At 38.0% G+C, this 21,619-nt stretch overlaps 1 protein-coding gene across 1 annotated transcript in view; it reads right to left on the reverse strand.

Annotated features, from left to right (window-relative positions):
* The window catches only part of LOC140146427 (uncharacterized), a 28,261-nt gene that overhangs the window by 905 nt on the left and 5,737 nt on the right, over nucleotides 1-21,619 (reverse strand). Inside the window, 12 exon segments of the mRNA XM_072168271.1 lie at nucleotides 234-395; nucleotides 2,253-2,423; nucleotides 3,191-3,274; nucleotides 3,703-3,846; nucleotides 3,981-4,424; nucleotides 5,821-6,092; nucleotides 14,952-15,074; nucleotides 17,112-17,337; nucleotides 18,428-18,652; nucleotides 18,789-18,851; nucleotides 19,187-19,326; nucleotides 20,340-20,842. Coding sequence (XP_072024372.1) covers nucleotides 234-395; nucleotides 2,253-2,423; nucleotides 3,191-3,274; nucleotides 3,703-3,846; nucleotides 3,981-4,424; nucleotides 5,821-6,092; nucleotides 14,952-15,074; nucleotides 17,112-17,337; nucleotides 18,428-18,652; nucleotides 18,789-18,851; nucleotides 19,187-19,326; nucleotides 20,340-20,842 — 2,557 coding nt within the window.

Below are 21,619 nucleotides of genomic sequence, written 5' to 3' on the forward strand. Positions count from 1 at the left end.
GGTGAGATATTTTGCAATCATGCATGACAGGTTCAAATGTCAGATCCAATATTGATATTGATCGGTGACATCAAGGAAAAAGGTCTATACACTGCATGTGGTATGCATGTGTTGTATGAATATGCAATTACTCTAGTATGTCATGAATGAGTTGCTGATTCATATTAAACACAAATTGCCAAGAATTCAAGTTCCTAAAAACCTGAAAATAACTTTTCAACAGTGCGTATTACCTTTCTAATAAAGCTCCATCCAGTGGCGCACCTGGCCATCCAGTCATCTCTTACACCATCCACTGGGTCTTCCTGCCTTTGATGTTTGTGTGATTGTCCATCTGTGTTAGAGTCTGCATAACTCACTTTCTTCCATCTTCTCCTGATTGCTTCCTCTTCAGCCTTATCAATCAATCAATCAATCAATCAATCAATCAATCAATCAATCAATCAAATGAATGTGCAGACAAATTGAGACAAAAATATTATTTTAATCATTTTAAAAAGCCACAGCTAGAGTGAGAGTATAAACAGACCAGTAGATTACCAGTTGTAGTCCAAATTATTCATGCATATTGGATTGCCTTGGAGAAAGTTAGTCCATTTGAAAGACTATCGTTGCCTTCGAGGTGAATTAATCTTACTCAGGAAATGATGTTTTCCAATTTGGGCCTTTAACTATTATTTTTGGATGGCTACTCACATTGAGCTAGATTGTTTGTGTACTTCGCAGAAGTTCAAACCTCTGACAATGCTCCCCCTACCAAGTTACGTCAGTGTACCCCATACAGATCTCGATATAATTGGGGACAAAATTAAAACCTAACGATATGCATAAATTATGCAAATCAGCTACTTTAGCATATTTTGTGCTGAAAATCAGATGAGAACCTCTGGCCCTGCTGCCCCCTACTTGGTGTAAAAGAAAAACGTAACCAAAATGGAACATACAATGTACACACATAAACATGTGCACACAAAAGGAATACACCATTGCAAGATCCCCCTTTATGGCTTAAGTCAGGGGATAAAAACAATTCACAACCTCATTAATAAACATGACGCGTGCGATCAATCCTATTTTATTATTTGCGAAAACGAGAACGCAAATCGAGGTCATTAATATCTCACAATTGACCGCAAAATGCATAATTGTTCTAATGTCGCACACAATTGACCTCCGCATGCGCCGTATTGTGCGTCCAAGAAACTGCGCACACGCTGGCTGCCGTATTTGGATTGCATGCTACCATAATTGCACAGATTCTGATACGCACTTTTGTTATTGGTCGTCTTGTTTTAGCCTGATCGATTTTGGGAAAGGGAAGATAGATGTAAAAATAAACAATTTCAAACTTTTGAGGAACATTTTGTGTTATTTTTTAAAGTTAAAAGATCAAAGTGACGAAATGAATGAGGTTAATAACTTTGCATCGGTAATATGTCAGGCATTGTGAAAAATCTAAACATTTTGCTTTGGACCTCGGAATATCGGGATATTCCTCGGTTCCAAAGGCAAAATGTTAAAAATTTTCACAATGCCCTCCAAATAACCGATGCACAGTTATTAACCTCTAAATATTAACTGTCACTTTTGAAATAAAAAATCTCGGACACAGTTGTATGGTTGCTCGCTGGCTCTTGAAATGGAGCAATCAATATTTCACTTTGTGAATATATTTTGATTTTGAATGTCACACTCATAATATATGTATACTTAGGGATTCAATCATGTTTCACCGTTGTTCATCACTGATTAACAACGATGCGTCCACGCCGTCTGAGTGGTTTACTTCGCGAGGGCAGCTTTAGCTGCCCGAGCGGTAAACCACTCAGACGCTGACGCGAGTTGTTAATCGGTGATGAACAACGGTGAAACATGATTGAATCCTTTCAACAACGAAAACAAGCTAAAATCGCCTAATTCACATGATTCTTTCATTCGAATATCCGCTTGTCATTGCCACTCAACCTTACAAGAAGATCGATTATTTCTCTGTTGATATCAGCAATCAAACTAAAGAATAAAGCGGTAATGTTTAGCTGTTACGTTGATAAGATAATAAGAAAGTGTTTATGCATAAGTTCCAGGCATGACGAATTTTACGCGCTCATGCGTAATGCGTACGCGTTACCTTGCGTTCGCGTATACGCTACTGGAAAAGTGTGTATTCATCACGGATTAACAACGGTTGGCTCCTGTACAAAGGTATAGGAAGAGTTGTTGAATATAAATTTCTTTTTGGTTTGCTTTCTTACCTCCATAATGTCCAGTGTTTGAAGGAGGCCCTCAACAGTTGGCGCATCCTGCATCTGCTGTGCTTGTTTCTCAACATCACCCCTGTGATCAAGCCTCTCCATCTCTCTTGCTGTATCTTCTAAAATCTCCTCCAAGATAAGGTCGCTTAAAAGGTCACCCTGGTTGGAAGCCTGGACAATAACAGCAGAAAAATTGTCTCATAATCATCAAATTGACTATATTCCAGTTGAATTTCTGCCATACACCCAAAATGGAAGACATGATCTTAATCTCACACACAGGGGATGTACATGTGTGGGAGATTAAGGTCATGTCTACTCTTCCATAAGGAGTATAATTATGTATTTCAACTGGAATAGCCAAATATTACCTTTGGCACTGAGATTCACTTTGCCTTGAATATTCTGTAGGTATACAGTATAATTGCGCATTTGTATGTCCCCATTGCTCATCTCTGTATGTGCATCTCTAGACCTGTTTTATGTTTCACTGGCATAGCTAGCGGGGCAACGGGTAGCCGTCTTGGGGGATGACAAATAGACTAATTTCCCCCTCCAAGCGATGAAACAAAAGTTTTGCACATATATCAAACATAAAATAGTCATTTGACAGACTGTTTTAAGATCAAAGTTCAACTTGAATATAACCAAATTAGTGGTATTTGTGCACATTTTTGCATGCTCTGTGCGCAATTGTTTAAGGAATTGGGGAGGGGCACCACTGTGTATACTTGCCCCAGAGCACCATAACACCTAGCTCTGCTAATGTTGCGTTTGTCACATAGTGTGTGCAACAAGGATACACAATGAAACTTTCCTTAGTAATTGTAAACACCCCACAAAGTTTGGAAGGTGGGGGGGGGGGCAGGCAGGAAGGGGGAAGGCAGGAGGGGAAGGCAGGAGGGGGAAGGCAGGAGGGATTGCATGCATTTTCTTACCTTTTCTAAAGCTTTTTGAGACAGCTGCCCACCAACTGATTGTGATTCCATATGTGTTTTTCTACCATGTGTTTCAGATAATTCCTAGTGGCAAAAAGGAAAAAAAGAAGATGAAAAGTTGCAAGTTGAAAGTGCCCCATCAACAGTGATCTGTTTCACATACTTATAATTAAAATGTCACACCAAACGTTTCACATTGATGATAAGGTTTACAACCAAAGTCTCGCAATAATATATTCAAAAGTCCGTCACGATACGAGCAGTCAGTTATTCAGTCATCACATGGTCTAGGTCATAACTACTGGTGGTTATGGGCAATGCAGAATGCACTACTTCAAATCAAATTTAAGTGTCCAGTTTTGGTTTCAGTTAATTGACACCTAGCATTCAAACTCTGCTAGCTATGACTATGAATGGGTGACTCCATTTGAAATCAACACCCCGTATGTGGAAGACAGGTCATGTCTTCCATACGGGGTGTATGGATTTCATCTGGAATAGCCCAATTTCACCTTAGCCTGGTTAATGATAGGTTGTAGTCTCTCCTTGATGGCTTTCTCCGCATCATTAATCCATCTGGAAGGTTGGGTTAGGTCTTGGCGTAACCTCTCTATCTGCGTCATCTCTGCCTTGCGAAGCTCATCAAGCTCATGAAGCTAACAAAATAAATTTGATAACTAGCATTGTTAATCTGTTTTGTCTAGTTTTGCTTTATTTTAAAATTTAATCAAGGAGAAACGTGGCTAATATTGACTTAACATTAAAATCTCATAAAATTGTAAATTCTTACCCTACGAGAGACTTCCGTGTCCAGCCACGACTGCCGTGCAATCTCCTTCTCCGTCATCTCAACATTTAATCCTCTCATTCCTCCATCTTTATCATCCACCTTAAAATGAACCCTTGAACTATGATCTTTTGACCTTGGTGACCTTGGTGATGACCTTGGGAATGACCTAGGTGACCTTGGCTGTGACCTTGCAGTGGGCTCTTCATTTTCTTCATCACTGTCAGGTTCATCCTTCCTTGGGGTTGATGCTTTATGAAAACTTCTTGGTGTTCCTGGCGGGGTCCATGCTGGTTTGGGTGCACGAGGTGGAGTGCCTGGTTCCTCTTCTTTATCTCCCTGAGTGGTTTTGATTGGTTGTTGCTTAGCGATGGATGATTTGGTTGCCATGGTAAAGTGTGCATCTTTGAGAGCTGCTCTACTTCTTTGAAGCCGTTCTCTATCAGCCTGAAAGCAAATAGTATAATAATAATCACTCATTACACTCTAACACCTGAAATAGCACTATGCTTAAGGTGGTTCTGGACCCATTTTGGAAGTGCTCTATTTATGTTTTAAACATATTAATTGAGTAGGGCAGAGAACACTGATCCATATGCCTCTTGTTTGAAGCTAATCGGACATACGGTTTTCATAATACATACATTTTAAATGTCTTTGTATTGTATTGTTTTTATCAATAATCAATACAGTTAATGAGCTAATATGACTTGAAAGTGCTCATTAATATGTAATTTTGCCAATATTTTGCTAAATCAATGCATAAATGTTCATAACATTTTTATTTAACAGAATATTGGTTTCAAACTTGGTCAAAGTGTTCCTAATGACTTCCAGATAATTTATGCATAATTAATGAGCTAGCCGCCCTAATTTGCATAATTAATTAGCATTTATGCAAATTAGCTCATTAATTATGCAAATATGCAAATGAGGGGGCGGATTCACTATATAATACATTAGAACATATTAGAAACACTTTGACCAAGTTTCAGGGCAAAAGTATGCAAAATAAAAGTACCATGAACATTTATGCATTGATTTTTAGCAAAATAATAAAAAAAATTACATATTAATGAGCCTTTACAGTCCTTTTAGCTCATTAACTATATTGATTATTGATAAAAACAATAAGATACAAAGAAAATATAATTTGATGTACTATAGAAACCGTATGTCCGATTTGCTTCAAACAAAAGGCATATTGATCAGTGTACTTTACCCTACTCAATTAATCTGTTTAAAACATGCTCAAAGCATTTCCTTATTTCTAGAAAATGCATCCAATGCACTGATAGGCAAATCTCGACTTTCTATTTCAACCAATCTTTCGTCATGTGTGCAAATATACACAAAATAGAGAAGATGTAAGTGGCCTGAAGTGACTACAGGAAAATGCAGGAAAAAGTGTGTGAATTTGGGTTATAAAAAGCCTCAAAACGGGCTGAAAATAAGTCATTGTGTCAAAATTTGGAGTAACAAAATGATTGAAATCAGGCAAATGCCCGACAATTTGCATTCCTGACAAAATAAGGTGATATTCTATTGAAATGGACAAAAGAAAATCTCTATTTACCAATGTAAATCCATACACCCCCTATGGAAGACATGACCTTATCGTCCACACAGGGAGTATGAATTTCAAATAGGGCTTCCTGTATGGGTGACTCCACTTGAAATCTACACCCCTGGGTAGGAGATTAAGATTAAATTTTCCACAGGGGGTGTATGGATTTCAAATGGAATAGCCCTATATGTCACATGATAGGAACAAAATACAAACAAACAAATTACAAAATTATCTTTAGTATATGTTGTTTCTAGTCCATAAACATATCCATACCTTAAGCTTAGCTGGAAGTAACAAGCTCCTACCAGTGGGCAACGGTCGTTTCTTGGCTGCTGGTTTCCTGTTCTGTGTTCTGGTTGGCTGAGAGCTGGGCCACACATCCACATTATTTGTTACATGGTTTCTGATTGGCTGAGAGCTAGGATTGGTATTTGTTGCAACAGGGTTTCTGATTGGCTGTGATATGGATTTGTCAGCTCCAGCCCTAAGTAAAGCTTGTAGACCTGCTCTCATGATAGCATTCCTCTCTGGAGTGCCTGGTGTTGCTAAAATAGTAAAATGGTATCGAGGGTTCAGAACCAGAAAGCCGTAACTCACTATGACCAGCTCTCACAAAATGAGCATAAAGTTGGTCAAAAATCAATATTTCCTCCGCAATGTCTTTTGTTTTCTATTGAATTTTGTCATGATTAATGGACTGTATCTTCTAAGTGCCCTGGCGACTTTATGCTCATTTTGTGGGAGCAGGTGATTGTGAGTTGAGGCTTTCTGGCTCTCAATCCTTGATATAACAATAAGACAAGACGTTGGAATTAAGTGCAACAGATATAAGGATTCAGAATAGATTTCAGGGTTAGGTTTATGGTAAGGAGTAGATTTGAGGATTAGCTTTATAGGGTCAAGATTAACCGATTATCGTTTGATCAGGCTTAATAGGCGGGAAATGTTAGGCTTTTACCACTACGCCAAAAAGTAGACCCACGTTAAGAGTTATGTTAGTTGACCAGTCTGGTCTATATTTTGTGTGTTAAAGAAAGCTAAGTATAGGACTTGAATTAATAATTTGTGATGCTTCTGGCGAGATGTCACAAGACAATTCTTGAAATAAAATATTTTGATATTAATCCGCGATGTTATAAGGCCCGTCGATTATGGGCTGATCAAAGTATAGTTGATGAGACCTGTTCTCATAAAGTGAGCGTAAATGAACCAAAAGGAGATATGGTAAAGAACACAACAGAAAACAAAGCAATTCTTCATTGAAATATTGACTTTTGAATACGAAGCGAGGAAGCAACCATGGTAAGTTGCATATATTAAGGTTATTAATTATTTTAAACTGTTGTGATTTGGTAGTTCACAGCATCTTACGAATGGTAGTGAGCTTTGGCAAAAACTGCATCGCTCAATTCATAGCAAGCGTGTAGAAGAATTAAAATATCACAGATATACTTTTATAGGTGCTGCGTTCTTGAGTTACATTATAAAGAGGTCTGAAACAACAACACTTTTTTGTAAAACATACATAACTCACTGACAACAATAAATTAAGCAAGTTTGCAAAGTATACGATTTGTAGAATGAACTTTTGCAAAACATCAAGGTGTTAATTTTCAATAATATATTGATCTAGATAACGAAAATCGATTTTCAGGTTGCTTTGACCAACAATACCTCGTCTACCCTTAAGGCTATCGATTTCCCTTTAATGGGCTAAACAGTAAACAGTAAAAAAATTGGCCATTTAAATGTACTTTAAAAAAAAAATATTTTGGACCAAAAAGCAAGTTATAGGCCTTAAATTACTTGTTATTCAAGCAGAAAGATTCGAGCCAGGTATACCAACTTGGTGTGGGGAACAAAGACAAAGACAAGATAAAAACTAATGCTGTATGTAAACCAGAATGGTGTACACTGTTACTGCACTAGAAAAAAAATCCAAAACCACAGGGATGGTAGACAAAGTTAACAAAAATATAACCGACGTTTCGAGCAGATAAACTGCCCTTCCTCAGGGACAAACAACAAAATATATATACAGCAAAGAATTGAAACTAAAGCATAAAATTTAATCAAATCATAGCAAATAATTAAACCAAGGTAGCAAGCAAAATATCAAAACTACAGAGCCAAAAATATAGCATCTTTACATGAAGAGTGTTGGCTGTTGGCTTGTGAAAGAATACTGGATCATGATTTCAGATGACTTGAAACATGATGTGCATTTTGTACACCATTGTTGGGTTAATGTTATCAAGCCTCAGATCCACGCGATGAACTGTACTGTAACATCTACCCATCAACGAACAGACAACTGTGCTACCCAATACAAGAGTAGGTGCACGATGATGGACGTCTCCACTGCACTTGATAATCTCGGCATTGATGAATTTACTGCAAGTTTTTCAGCTAGTGGTCATGGGAAATCTGAAGTGGACTCAGCAGCTGGAGCAGTGAAAACACAAGCACGCAATGCAGTGATAAAATACAATGCCACCATCACCGATGCAGAATCTCTGCATGCATGTTTTGTTTTCAAGGTTGTAGGCCTATATCCAATACTTGTTACATTTACGATGTATCTTTTTCATGTAATATTTTGGAAATTGCCTAAAATGACTTAATATTCTAGATATGCCTACTGGTTATAAAATCATTTCTTATTTAATATGCATTGTATACTTTGAATTTTGCATTGGCAAATCTTGTATTTTCTCTACTTACAAGGCATGTTTGTCTTTGTTCGTTTTTTTCCTAATGTATTAAATTTTGTTTTGCTTATTGTAAAATTGAAACATTATGTATAGGGTGCCACAACATCACGCTGTGCGCTTGGTGGCATCCTCATCCTCTGTTTCTCATACTTTTGTCATATAATTTAAAATGTTCCACACTATTTTATAAAAGAAAATATTATTCTGTATTATGTTAACATGTATTTTGAATGGATGAAATAAACTGAACTGAACTGAACTGAACAGAATCTCTGTATGATTTTTGAAAAACTAATATATTGAGCCAAAGCATGTAAGTGCAGGCACCAAAGCAAACCCAACAACCCTTCACGCAAAACGGTTTTTCTTTGTTAGAAAGGAGGAGGTGAACCGCAGTCGTGAAATTGACAACAGTGGCATCAAAGGAATTCAAGGCATCCATTGTATACGTTCACTTGGAACAAGGGGAGAGTTGGAAGTCCGATAACTGACCTGCTATTGTCCAAAGTGCATCGAGCAAAACTAGGATGCTTGTGTTAAAAAGGCTTTGGCGCAAAACTTCAAAACTGTATCTCTCGTTACTGGTTCCACAGTGGAAGCTTCAGAATCATCAGAAGATGATTCCAGTGACCATGATAATGATAGCATTGATACAACTGAAAATGAAGCTAGCGTGCCACTAGACTTCATTGAAAGTCCTGCTTTGGCAAGTCTCGCAGCATGGCAACACAGGACTCAATAGTTGCCATAAAACTGGACACACACTCAATGTTTGACTATTTCCTCATCCATGTCAACTCCGAGGGTGTAGAAAGCCTTCTCCAGGAGGAAAAGTCTGATTTTGGACATAGCTTTTAAGAAGGCTCAAAAGTGATTAAGGGCCATTACCTTGAATATAAAAGATCAACACGGAAAGAACTAGTCTTCAAGCGTGATACAAGGAATGCCATAATTCCATATGGTAGTTTAATATACTGTGCATTAGAATTATCACCTGGTAAAGGGCAAGATGAATTCCTGCTGAAAAATGAAGACCATACTGAAATATGTTGCAGTGTTTCAATGCAGAAATATCATCAGAATTACTTTGGGAAGTGTTTTGCAAATAATGGTGTTATGAACACTCTGTATGTTTGTGATTATCTTATGTTACACCTTGTATATTATTGTTGTTGTTGACTTTAAAATTGTTTACTTTGATATTTTGTATTTGGTTATTTTCAATTATGTATATCACTACACATTCTACTGTGTCAAAAATCCAGGTTGTGTATTGTTAAAAATTATTCACTGTACATTTATTTTTGGAACACCCTGTATGGGAATAAGATATTTATGTTATATTATAATTGTGATTCTTTAAACTATTTTGAATATATTTCTAAATTTAAAGAACATTTGTTTAACAAGAGCACCAATGGCGCTGTGGCTCTGCGCTTTTTGGTGACAGTGAAAGTAATTGTTCTTGGAGTCGAATGGGCAACAGGTGAAATATCATTTGAGTATAATGTGACAGATCACATTCCCCCAACAGGTAGATTGGTAGCTATCCCATTTGCAGAGCATACAATGATACATCAATCATTTTAGGGAATTAGCGACATGGATCGAAACGGGGGGAAGCGAGTCCAAATGGGCCAAAACGGATAAAAATATAATATACAGGCGAGTAGGCCTATGTCAAGAATAGTGTTAGTCTGAATAAGGCTTTGGCTCTAGTTGGGTGACTGTACCACCAAGTTTCATGACAGTTAAAGGAAATCTGTACCATAAACTAATCAATGGCTAATATAGTTATATACCCTAAATTAAACATACCAGACGGTCTATATGAATTTCGGAAAATTCTAACAAAGAAAAAGCACTTTTTATCCTTCGTTACTGCGATTCATGGAAGCCGCCATGATAGCTGCTTCTGCCACAGCGATAGCGTAACCTTTCACACAGACCCACGGCGAGCGTATGTTGCTATGGCATTTGCGACCCCACAGCGAATTTTGGTTTTTAGTGCTGTTTTTACTTTTCGTTCTCAAATGACATTGTTGATCATAAATATGACTTAAAATGCATTTTTTTTATGTTCTTCTGTAGTTTTATGGGTAAAAATTGTCGCGTTTTCTTTTGAACGAATGTTGAATCTGAACTTTGTGAGTATTCGTTTCGTGTCACCAAAGTTCACGAGGGACGAGGCTTGTGGCACGGATTTCGCTGGTTTCAAAATCGAGGTACCGTTATCGGGTATCAATATGGCCGCCACCATGGATCGCAAACTGACCGTTGATCGTCGTAAGGAATTAAGAATTTCTCCTTAATTTGGACGTATGTAAGCTTGGGACTTTTACTGTTTGTCGGTTTTATTATTACTGCAACTATATAGCCATTGATTAGTTTATGGTACAGATTTCCTTTAATACTAATTTGACCTCAGATGACCCTGGTGACTCTGAAATGACATTCCCAAAATTTGACTCTAAAAAGTGACTATACCTAACAAGTTTCATGCCCATCCGACAGTTTTTACTAATTTGACCTCAGATGACTCCTGGTGACCCCAAAATGACCTTCCAAAAATTTGACTCCAAATGTTGACTGTACCCACCAAGTTTCATGCCCATAGGACAGTTCTGACTAATTTCACCTCAGATGACCCCTGGTGACCCAGATATGACCTTCCCAAAATTTTGGCTATAAATGTTGGATGTATCCACCTATTTACAAGCCCATATGACAGTTTTCACTAATTTGACCTCAGATGACCTCAAGATGACCTTCCAAAAAGTTGGCTCTAAATGTTGATTGTACCCACCAAATTTCATGCCTGTCTGACTGTCTGACTGTTTTTACTTATTTGACCTCAGATGACCCCGGTGACCCCAAAATGACCTTTCAAAAATGGCTCTAAAATGTTGACTGTACCCACCAAGTTTCATGGCCATATGACAGTTTTTACTAATTTTACCTCAGATAGACACTGGATGACCTCAGGTGACCCTGAAATGACCTTTCAAAAAGTTGGCTCTTAATGTTGACATACCCACCAGCACCAAGTTTCATGCCCGTCCGAGAGTTTTTACTACATTGACCTCAGATGACCCCTATTGACCCCCAAATGTCTTTCCAAAATGTGACTCCAAATGTTGACGATACCCACCTAGCTTCACGCCCATTGACAGTTTTTTACTTATTTGACCTCAAGATGACCCCTGGTGACCCTGAAATGACCTTTCCAAAATTTAGCTATAAATGTTGACTGTATCCACCAATGTTCATGCCCATACGACAGTTTTTACTAATTTGACCTCAGATGACCTCTGGTGACCCCGAAATGACTTTTCCAAAAATTTGCCTTTAAATGTTGACTGTACCCACCAAGTTTCATACCCGTCCAACACTTTTTAATCATTTGACCTCAGATGACCCCTGGTGACCCCAAAATGACCTTCCAAAAAGTTGACTCAAATGTTGACTGTACCTGCCATGCCCATCCAACACTTTTTACTAATTTGACCTCAGATGACCGCTGGTGACCCCAAAATGATCTTTCAAAAATTGGCTCTAAATGTTGACTGTCCCAACCAAGTTTCATGCCCATACAAGTTTTTATTAATTTGACCTCAGATGACCTCTGTTGACACCAAAATGACCTTCCAAAAATTTGGCTCTATATATTGACTGTACCCACCAAATTTCATGCCCGTCCAAAAAGTTTTTACTAATTTGACCTTGTGTGACCTCTGGTGACCCTAAAATTTTACTAATTTGACCTCAGCTGGTGACCCGTAATGACCTTCCAAAAATTTGGCTCTAAATGTTGACTGTACCCACTAAGTTTCTAATTCTTGCCATGACAGTTTTACTCATTTGACCCCAAATGACCTCGAGTGACCTTGACCCATTTGCCAAAACAAACTTGTTCTGTCTCGGGTCAAGAATGCACCCACCCACCAAGTTTGATGAACACGCGACCCCTGGTCTCCGAAAAAATAAGCAGTCTACAGTTGCTCGAGAAGTCCAGCCAAGAATTTGCTCACCGATAGCTTCACATTTTACATTGTAGACTAGAGACCATTGCATTCAAAATCTAGTCGGATTCGCTGAAGAATGACACCATGTAAAGCAATGGAAGTTCAGAAGTAAACACAGCCGATCACAACAGGCGATTGCATCAAAAAAGTTGCTAAAATTACACTTCACTCTTCGGCAAAAAAAGGCAAATCTTGCTCAAAAGATGCAGTTGACTCATCGAAATAACTTTCATGATTTCATCCAAATTTAATTTCAACATTAACAGAATGAACCTCTGGTGCAAACTGCAAAAAATTGCACCGCTGTCTGCCTGAAAAACAATAGCAAAGCACTCTAGCATGGAATGCGTAAGAACGTGTACAAATTCAAAACTAGAGTTCTGGAGTAAACTGACAGACAGATAGACATTGCGTAATGTGGGCATAATTTATTCAATATTATATTATTATTACTTGTCTTTGGGCATTTAAATATTTTTATGTTTGAGAAAATATTTGGGACGTCGTACTAATAATCTTCTTTTTTTTTTGATATTGAAAAGGATGTTTGGTTTGGTGATTGAATTCACTAGAATTGGCTAGTAATACTATGACTTTACCATGTTTACGTCCCGGTTTTTATACGTACATGTATCCATGATGTATTATTCCATGAGTGCATCATGTGCATGAGCATGCCATGATGGCTGATGAGTGTCGAGTGGTTTCCGTCTCCGACTTCTGAAAGTTGCATCTGCTTCTTCTGCTCCACTAGAATTGGCTAGTAATACTATGACTTTACCATGTTTACGTCCCGGGTTTTATACGTACATGTATCCATGATGTACTATTCCATGAGTGCATCATGTGCATGAGCATGCCATGACGGCTGATGAGTGTCGAGTGGTTTCCGTCTCCGACTTCTTGAAGTTGCATCGATCGTAGAGGTAGTACTGCTCCTACTCCTAGTATCCCAGACACCTTGCGATCTCTCTTTGGGATATTTTTACCAAATAGGATAACAATCTGTCCTTTGACATATTTAATTTCATTTGTTTTAACCATGTTTATACGACTTAATATTGTGATGCAATTTCGCCGGCGACATCTGTCATGTGTGCTCATGTGGAGGCAGACATCTTGGTTGTTTGTTTACTTGTTCCACTGCCAAAGACTGTTCATTACGATGTCTGTGATTGGTTCATTTTGGGCCTTATTTTCTAAGGACAGTACTGATTGGATAATTACGCATTACATCATTGGGACTTTGGGAGATAACCACGTTACCGAAAAGGCAAAAATTTGCACTTATGCAAGGAAAATAGTCCACTTGGAAATTCATTTTTTCCGATTTATTCAAGATTCGACAATTTTCATGACTATTTTTTTTGACATTCCTTAAATATTTCTTTATTTAAATTGTAAAGAAATAGTTAAACAAAGTTAAGAAAGTCAAAATAACTTTTGAATCTGAACCTAAGAGTACTAAAATCTTAAGAAATTTTAATGTTAAACTTCCGTTGGTTTGCGCCATTGTCACGCAACTTAAATTTAAATACAGACAAAATAATCTCTATAGCACACAGGGAACCAAGTAATAACTCGTTATGGTGGCTTTTTAGCCAAAAATCACATTTTCTCAACTGAATTTCAACTCTATCGGAGTGCAATCGATTAAAAATAATTTAGCAAAACTTAGAAACCAATTTGAAAACCTAAAACCAAGCACAAAAAATTCCTTAGCATAAAAACCAACACTGTATGTGTAACCCTATCCGTTCTGATGCCGATGGCTCCAACGCTTCGCTAGAGCCAAAAATGCTACAATTAATGCCAGTTTTAACTTAAAAGGGAAACTTTACATTAAATCAAACAATTTAAGATATGATTTTTTCACACCCTGTATAACACAATGGACTGAACAAGTATAGTGCAAATTATATATTTAATGAAAGGAATAATTGTGTGCATTCCAAATATCAAGTTTATTTTCCAATTTAATATACTACATAAAAATAATGGTGTGGTAAAGAAATGTTATTTTTTAGGTATTTTTCACTGGAATCACCCTGTATAATTTTTGGCACACCCTGTATATCCACTCAATCTTTACAGATTTGCAATCCTGATAATATGTGCTTTCTAAAAATGTATATGTTTGCATAGTTTGGGTGAAAACTTTTTGAAATATAATCAGAAATACTGACAAATTGCAAGATGTGACACAATTGGGTCCCACCTCAAAATACATGACCCTATAACTCTTCTAAAAAAGAAAAAAGAAAAGAAAAAAAACCTTTATTCTCTGCACCCTGGAACAGTCCATATATTTCACCTCAGGAAAATATTCATACCACTGTAGTTATAAACATTCAATATTTGTATATTATCTTTCAGTATCTCAGAATGTCCCCAGTGGTTTTAAGTCCAAGGTAGAAGATGAAGATGGAGACGAGGAAGAAGCTAAACGTAAGGCTGTCTTTTTTTACGTTTAAATGTTTAGCAATTTTTCTAAACGTTTAAGTGGCTCCCAGGCATTGAAATGTTTAGTATTGACAGCCTTAGTATCATTTTATAGCTTATAATCCAGGGATTACAAATCTGGCCAATAATTCAAAAATAAATTGTTGCAACTTTCCTCTCATTATGTGGGAACCAGTCTCAAATTTATCTCACACAGACTCACCCGTATGCATAGCTGCATTTCGTCTAAGTCTTTCCCCAGTCCATGGTACCTGTGTTGAGCCTGGAGCTATGTGGTAGGTGTCTGTATCTCGCATTGGGACATCCTTGGATGGGGTGCCATCAACTGAAACACAGAAAATAAATAATCCTTCCAAATTTGAAAAGACACATCAAAACTGCACTGCAGATAGACTAGCATTTAGTCACAAATATGGATTCTCACATGTCCTTAGGCCAAAAAAAAAGGTTTGTCTCAAAGCTCACGAGAAATTTAAAAACAAATGCGAAAAGCGATTTTTTTTTTTTTTTTAATTCCGACTCTTTTTCATGGTATTTTGAGAAGAAAGTCTGATTTTCGCCCATTTTTTCTGGAAATTTTATTTTTTTTGAAATAAAAAAAATTTCCGCATTTGTTTTTTGTCAAATCGTGGATTTTACAAACGCTGCAAGCTTTGAGACAAACCTTTTTTTTTTGGCCTTATTGAAGATGACACTGTTGTAGCTGGCCTAAATTGATTACACTGGGTTTCAGACGAACGGCAGTCCCTTGCTCAGATTGATGCAAGCGCCCTGTTACTGAGTGACATACGCGGAGCTATGTGTTCACTTCAAGGTTCACACAATCGGCCAATCAGATTACCGCATCTGTTGCTACGATTGTCAGACGATTGATTCAGCCAATCAGAACCCCACTTCCATGTTTATACTCTGCACGCTTGCAAAATGTAAACAAGTGCCGTTCTTTTCTGACAAAAACTGTAAATGTAGTTTAAAATGTATCAAAATATATACCACTCAGGTGGCTTTTGAGAAACCATATTCATTTTCTCAATTTTTGAGCGATTGGCAAGACATCACACTCAGTTGAATGTCTGCGATCATCTGTAGTGCTGGTTAGGGAGGACAGCTTTTATGGTCTACTTAGGTCAGCAATGTTTTGCTGTCTTCGATAATGGTTCATGTACGCTAGAGCGTTTGATAGGAACAAGCGAACAGTATACGAGTTTGCTGATATCTATCGGAGCGTTCAGCAGAGCAGCAGGATTATAAACACGGTCGATGGTAAAACCATAATCAATTTCCTTTGTGTTCAGTAAGTACATAACGACCCACTCATCAACTACTCAAGTGGTCATTAAATAAGCATATCTGGGGTCGTGTCTGTGGTCAATAGAAAGTCAATAATATGTGTAAGTTTATGTTTACATAAAGTGGTGTAATTTGGTTTCAAGGGGTTGTTACTTCAGGCATGGTCGTAAAATTGATTCGATCGATATTTTGGTCAACGTATGGTATCGGAGCGTAGTGTACAATTGAGCGGAGCCTGACAGAGTTTGCTACAGGCTTTTATGGGTTTGGGCTTTGATAAAAGCCAGGTACCTCTCCAATACAATGCGCTATCGAAGACAGCAAAGCATTGCTGAGCTCAGTAGACCATAAAAGCTGTCCTCCCTTATCACTGCCTAAAAGTACCGACCAGTGTAACTGAAGCCCTAGGGGATGACCGCCAATGGGGCATTCCATTTAAAAAGAGTATGTGGAATAATGTGGAATGGGGCTGCTTCTGCTTTTCAAACACTTTCTTCAAGAAACAGGTCTTGTTGCACACTATTCCAGTTACTCACAGATTTCTAGTGTTGAGTGCCAATTATTGGGCTGTGAATGTGGTCCAGGGAGCTGTTCCATGTCAGTGCATTTTGCTGTTGTATCAGTTGGACAACTGTTTAGTTACTGAACAGTGTTTAGAGTAGAGTATTGAAGTAATCCTGTGTTCAATTTTTTTTCATTTTTATGGACAGGAATTTAAGATATGACCTTGTGAAAAATTATAAGTTTATTTTTGAGGCCAGTTTACTTATTTCAACAAAATAATATATGATTCAATTAATGTGCTATTCAAGTTGAAATCCATACACACACCCTATGAAAGACATAATCTTAATCTTCCATACAGAGGTTGTAGATTTCAAATGGAGTCACCCATTCAGGTAGCCCCATTTGAAATTCACACTCCCTAGGCCTGTGTGGAAGATTAAGGTCATGTCTTTATAGGGGTGTATTGGTTCAACTGAATTCGAAAGAGCCCCATGTAAATTTAACCTCTGGACAAATATAATTTGCTTTGTAATCATTATATCTTTTAATCAATCCAAACACTTACACATTTTCCTTTCGTCAAAGGTAACCCTGGATTGTCCAGACTGCGCATGTGAAGAAAATCCCTCATGATGATCAATAGATGTAGGCTGTTCAAATGCTAGTCTCCTACGAGGCCTTGTCTCCTGGTGAGTGGTTCCAGTTGGCCTAGGTGGACTAATCTGATGCCGAGTAGTTCTAGACGGTCTTGGCGGGCTTTTGATTTGCTGTTCTAGGGCAGTTTCTAAGCCCTGTGTGACAATAAACAAATTAAAGGTACAGATAACTAGAATTACTCGATTCGTAATTAAGGTTGCCCAACACAAGGTGTGTAAATAACAAAGGTTTGTAAATACAAAAACTAATATGCAATATATGAGCTCAATTATGTTTTGATGAATCCAAGTGTGTGAAAATATTAGATCCAACACATAAATATGATAAAATTGGATGCTTTACGCCCAATATTTATTGGTCTCGCTGTGAGTTTTAAAATATTGGACTCGACTATGTCTCGTCCAATATTATAAAACTCATAGCTCGACCAATAAATATGGGCTCAATCGATCCAATTTTATATCATAAATATGCAAATAACATGATGCAAACCTATACAGCACATCAGCCCACCACATACTACTATCACAATACCAAGTTTGATATCCGATATGTTATGGTATCATGCAAAATAAGCCATCCAATATTATCATTATTAGGTTTTATTAACTCCTAATAACCCTGAAAACATAATAATGAAGTTGATCGGTTATTGTGTTTAAGCTGCAAAGTGGATTACTGAAAATATAAGTACAATATGCAAATAAGCTTGAAACTCTTGCCCCCTCCTGTAAAAACAAAAAGTGACGATAATTTCCACTTTTTGCAGTGATTTTGCAAGAAATGTTTATATTTTGTCCCCCCCCCCTTGAAATTCACTTCGCCCCCTCCTTTTTGTGTTTGAATTACTATGTATCTACATTACCTCACAAATATTTATCAACCCAGTTCACATATGTGACTCCTCGGCACAACTGAGCCCGGATGTCGCCAGTGCCACTATTGAGATATGCTCCATCGAACTTAACAATAAACAATAGGAAACAAAGGATTTATTGACTGTTTTATTGATTTTTCACTACTTAAATGTCAAGTACTATAGACATGATATACATCATTTTAAAGCTAATTTCAAGCAGAATATTTTGGTTGAATATCTCAAAAATGATGATTGGCGACTTCAGGGCTCAGTTGTGCCGAGGGGTCACATATGTGCACATTATAACATAAGCTTCAATATATATCGCAATTACCCAACAGACCTGATCCGCTTTTACTTATTACCTTAGCTTGTTCTAGAATATTTAATACTCCTTCAGGTACACCAGAGTCTCCAATCTCCAGCTGAGCACAGCACAAAGATAATTGTCTTATCAACAACGCTAATTCTTGATATAACGGTGGAAGGCCACTGTCGGCATCTGCATGCTCGGGGAGATGATGCAGGAAAGTCTGAAGCGCCCTCACTGCTCCACGATGTGCTGCAGCCAATCTGTTCATTGCACGGCTCTGTAGTGAGTAAAACAAAGAGATTGGTTTCCGAACGCACCATGCAGGGAGAGCGAGAAGCTGGGGATTAAACTAGGGACTGCATGTAGTACTCCAACCATTGTGTCACTGTCTTATTAAAGGCTATAGCACTCACCTTTTTAGTATGTCGTATTTGGCCTGGTCCTAATTTGCCCAGTTCTTCTTGGATTTCACGCACCTGCAATGTAGAAAATTTTGACAGACTTCATCAAAATATTTGAAATTTGGGTGAAAATCTGGCTTTTTTTATGATGTTTTTGAAAATTGAGCATTTTTATCTAGTTTTTTTTTTTTAATTTTGTTACGTTGATTGAGAAATTTGGGCCAAGACAACCGTTTTTTTGGTTTTTTTTGGATTTTCGCCAAAAATAATTAATTTGGCCCAAATTTGACCTCACAGATGAATTTATCAAGTCTTTGCCATTCTAAATATGCAAACTTTTATATACTTAAGACCAAAAATTTTGCAGTTTCCACTGTAATATCAAGGTTAAGACCACCCTTAATGCATACCTGTTGTTGTAGTGAATACAGAAGCCTTGCTGATCTACTGGCTTGCTCAGCCTTCCTGACAGCCTTACGTTTAGCTTCTTCCTCGTCGCCATCTACGTCTTCCACCTTGGACTTAGCACCACTTGGGACATTCTGAGATGCTGGAAAGATAAATTATGTATGAGACTATACATCATAATCATCATCTAATAGCCAACCAATGCATCCACTTGCCTAGCAGAAATCGCGCCGTCGTTAGCGGGTCGGAGTACCATCCGTGCGCCACTTCAAAGAAAGAAAGAAAGAAAGAAGAGCGAGCGAGCTAAAAAAGAAAATAAGAATTTGGACAGGTTATGAACCTTTTCATGGATCTTAGGGTATATGTGTTAACGGGGTTATGGTTTAGGGTATTTAGTATAAATTACGTAATAGCAATTCGGCGTGGTATTAAACACCATTTAGGCCCTAGGCCTATAAATAGTCTCTATCATCATGTAATTTGTTCAGCGATTTACTAGCGGAGGCCCGCGCGGATCGCGGGCGTTCCGCTAGTTTTATATAAAATTAAAATCAAGTAAAACTTCAAGATGGTGGGGGTAAACAAATGGGTATGAAAGTATCCCTGCAAACATCGCAAATAATAGGCTTGGAGTCACAAAGAATGGATTGCTATTTACCGCGATGCAAATCGTTATTGTAAGATATCAGCAGCTCATGCAAGGTGGCTGTCAGGGGTATAGACTTTTACAGAAGGGCTTTATCTTTTCCATACCTCAATTTTAAAGAAATGTTTATTTCCAAGACTGCACAATTCCAGAATACAGCACTTACTGTTTGGGATAAATTTAAAAAAATATATCATCCTGACAAAATTTGATACTTGGACAATTTTTGGAAATAAGGGCCAAAAATTTTATAATTGTTCTACATGTATGGGGAAAATTATGACTCTGTAATTTTGAATTAAAAATTCTGTTGATCCAATCTTTACCATTTACGCTAAATTATTTTAATGGGACTTGTCAAGAAAGATATCGTTGGGCAGGAAAAACCTCATGTGTCATTGGCCCCTGACCATGTTCAAAGCAAAACCTCCTATGTAACCTCTTGGCAGTGTTGTTTTAAACATGTTCAGGGGCCACAAACACATTTACTGCCCAACAACAAATTATACCTTGCTTAGATAGCTGCTCAATCTTGCCAATATAGTCCTTCAATTCTGTCCTCAATCTCTTGATCTCCTTAGCCTGCTGAGTGACAGGACTCTCCGCTTCAACTCGAGACTCCTTCGACGGTGGCGTCCTTACATCATGCCTCCTTCTGTTCCTCCTTCCAACATCATCTCCACCTAGTGACGGTGTGAGATGCAACACCAGACCATTGTGTGGGGCACCTGATCTTTGTCTTTGCGAATGAGGTTTCTTTGGTGGAGTCTGAGTTTTAACTGAGCGTGAATTTACTTGTTCACCACGTTCTCTGATAGGCAGCTGTCGAGTAGCAATAACCTTGCCTGCACGAGGTGCTTTCTTTGTCTTGTTTTGTCCTTTTTTAACCTTTCTCTTTCCTTGTTGAGCTTTGACTTCCTCTGCTTCAATTGCTTCCGCCATCTTTCTTTGCTGTTCTTCCCTCGTCTTGTTTTTCAAATCTCTTTTGGCCATTTGAATAGCAAGAGACAACCTAATGATATGCGAAAAAAATATATATTATTCATAAACGGTATAAATATTCATGAGGCAATGAACCAATGGCAGTGGATCTTTGATAAATGCAGAGAAGGGCTTAGGCAGCCTGTCATGTACATGTAGGGAGTGTTTTAAGGTAAAGGTAAAGGAGACGATCCCGTATAAACAGTGATCGGAGTGCCCATCTCTCTTTCATTGGCAATTGGGCCAGACTCCTCCATGTAATGTTGCTATAGGGGGATCGCTACACCTCCTCTACAGCGAGTCTGTTACCTCCCAGCATTTAAGAATGCCGGTACACATTTAAACACCTGGGTGGAGAGGAGTAATCGAGATAAAGTGCCCTACTCAAGGCTCAAACCCACAACCTTCCCATTACGAGTCAGTGCCCGTTCCGCTAGGCCACCGTGCTCCCTTGTGTTTTACACACCCAGTTTTTGCCTACATGGCCTATACTTTATACACAAATCTTAAATTTACACACCCAGTTTTTTTAATTTACACACCCAAACCTTCCAACTCCTGCCCAAGACCCTGAATGCAGATGTGAATTTACGTTCCTGTACTGCTGCATGACACACACATCTACATACTTCATTAACAAAGTGCTGGCTTGGTCAATTTAAAGGGGCACTTCGTGATCCACAGCCTCATCCCCCACTTTTCTCAAAAAAAGTTGAGATTTTTATATCACTGGAATACTCTGGCTACATAATGTTTATGTACAAAATATTTCTTGCAGATTAATTCGCTTAGCAAAGATATCATAAAA

The sequence above is a fragment of the Amphiura filiformis genome, chromosome 2 (assembly GCF_039555335.1).
Source record: "Amphiura filiformis chromosome 2, Afil_fr2py, whole genome shotgun sequence".
Taxonomy (NCBI): domain Eukaryota; kingdom Metazoa; phylum Echinodermata; class Ophiuroidea; order Amphilepidida; family Amphiuridae; genus Amphiura; species Amphiura filiformis.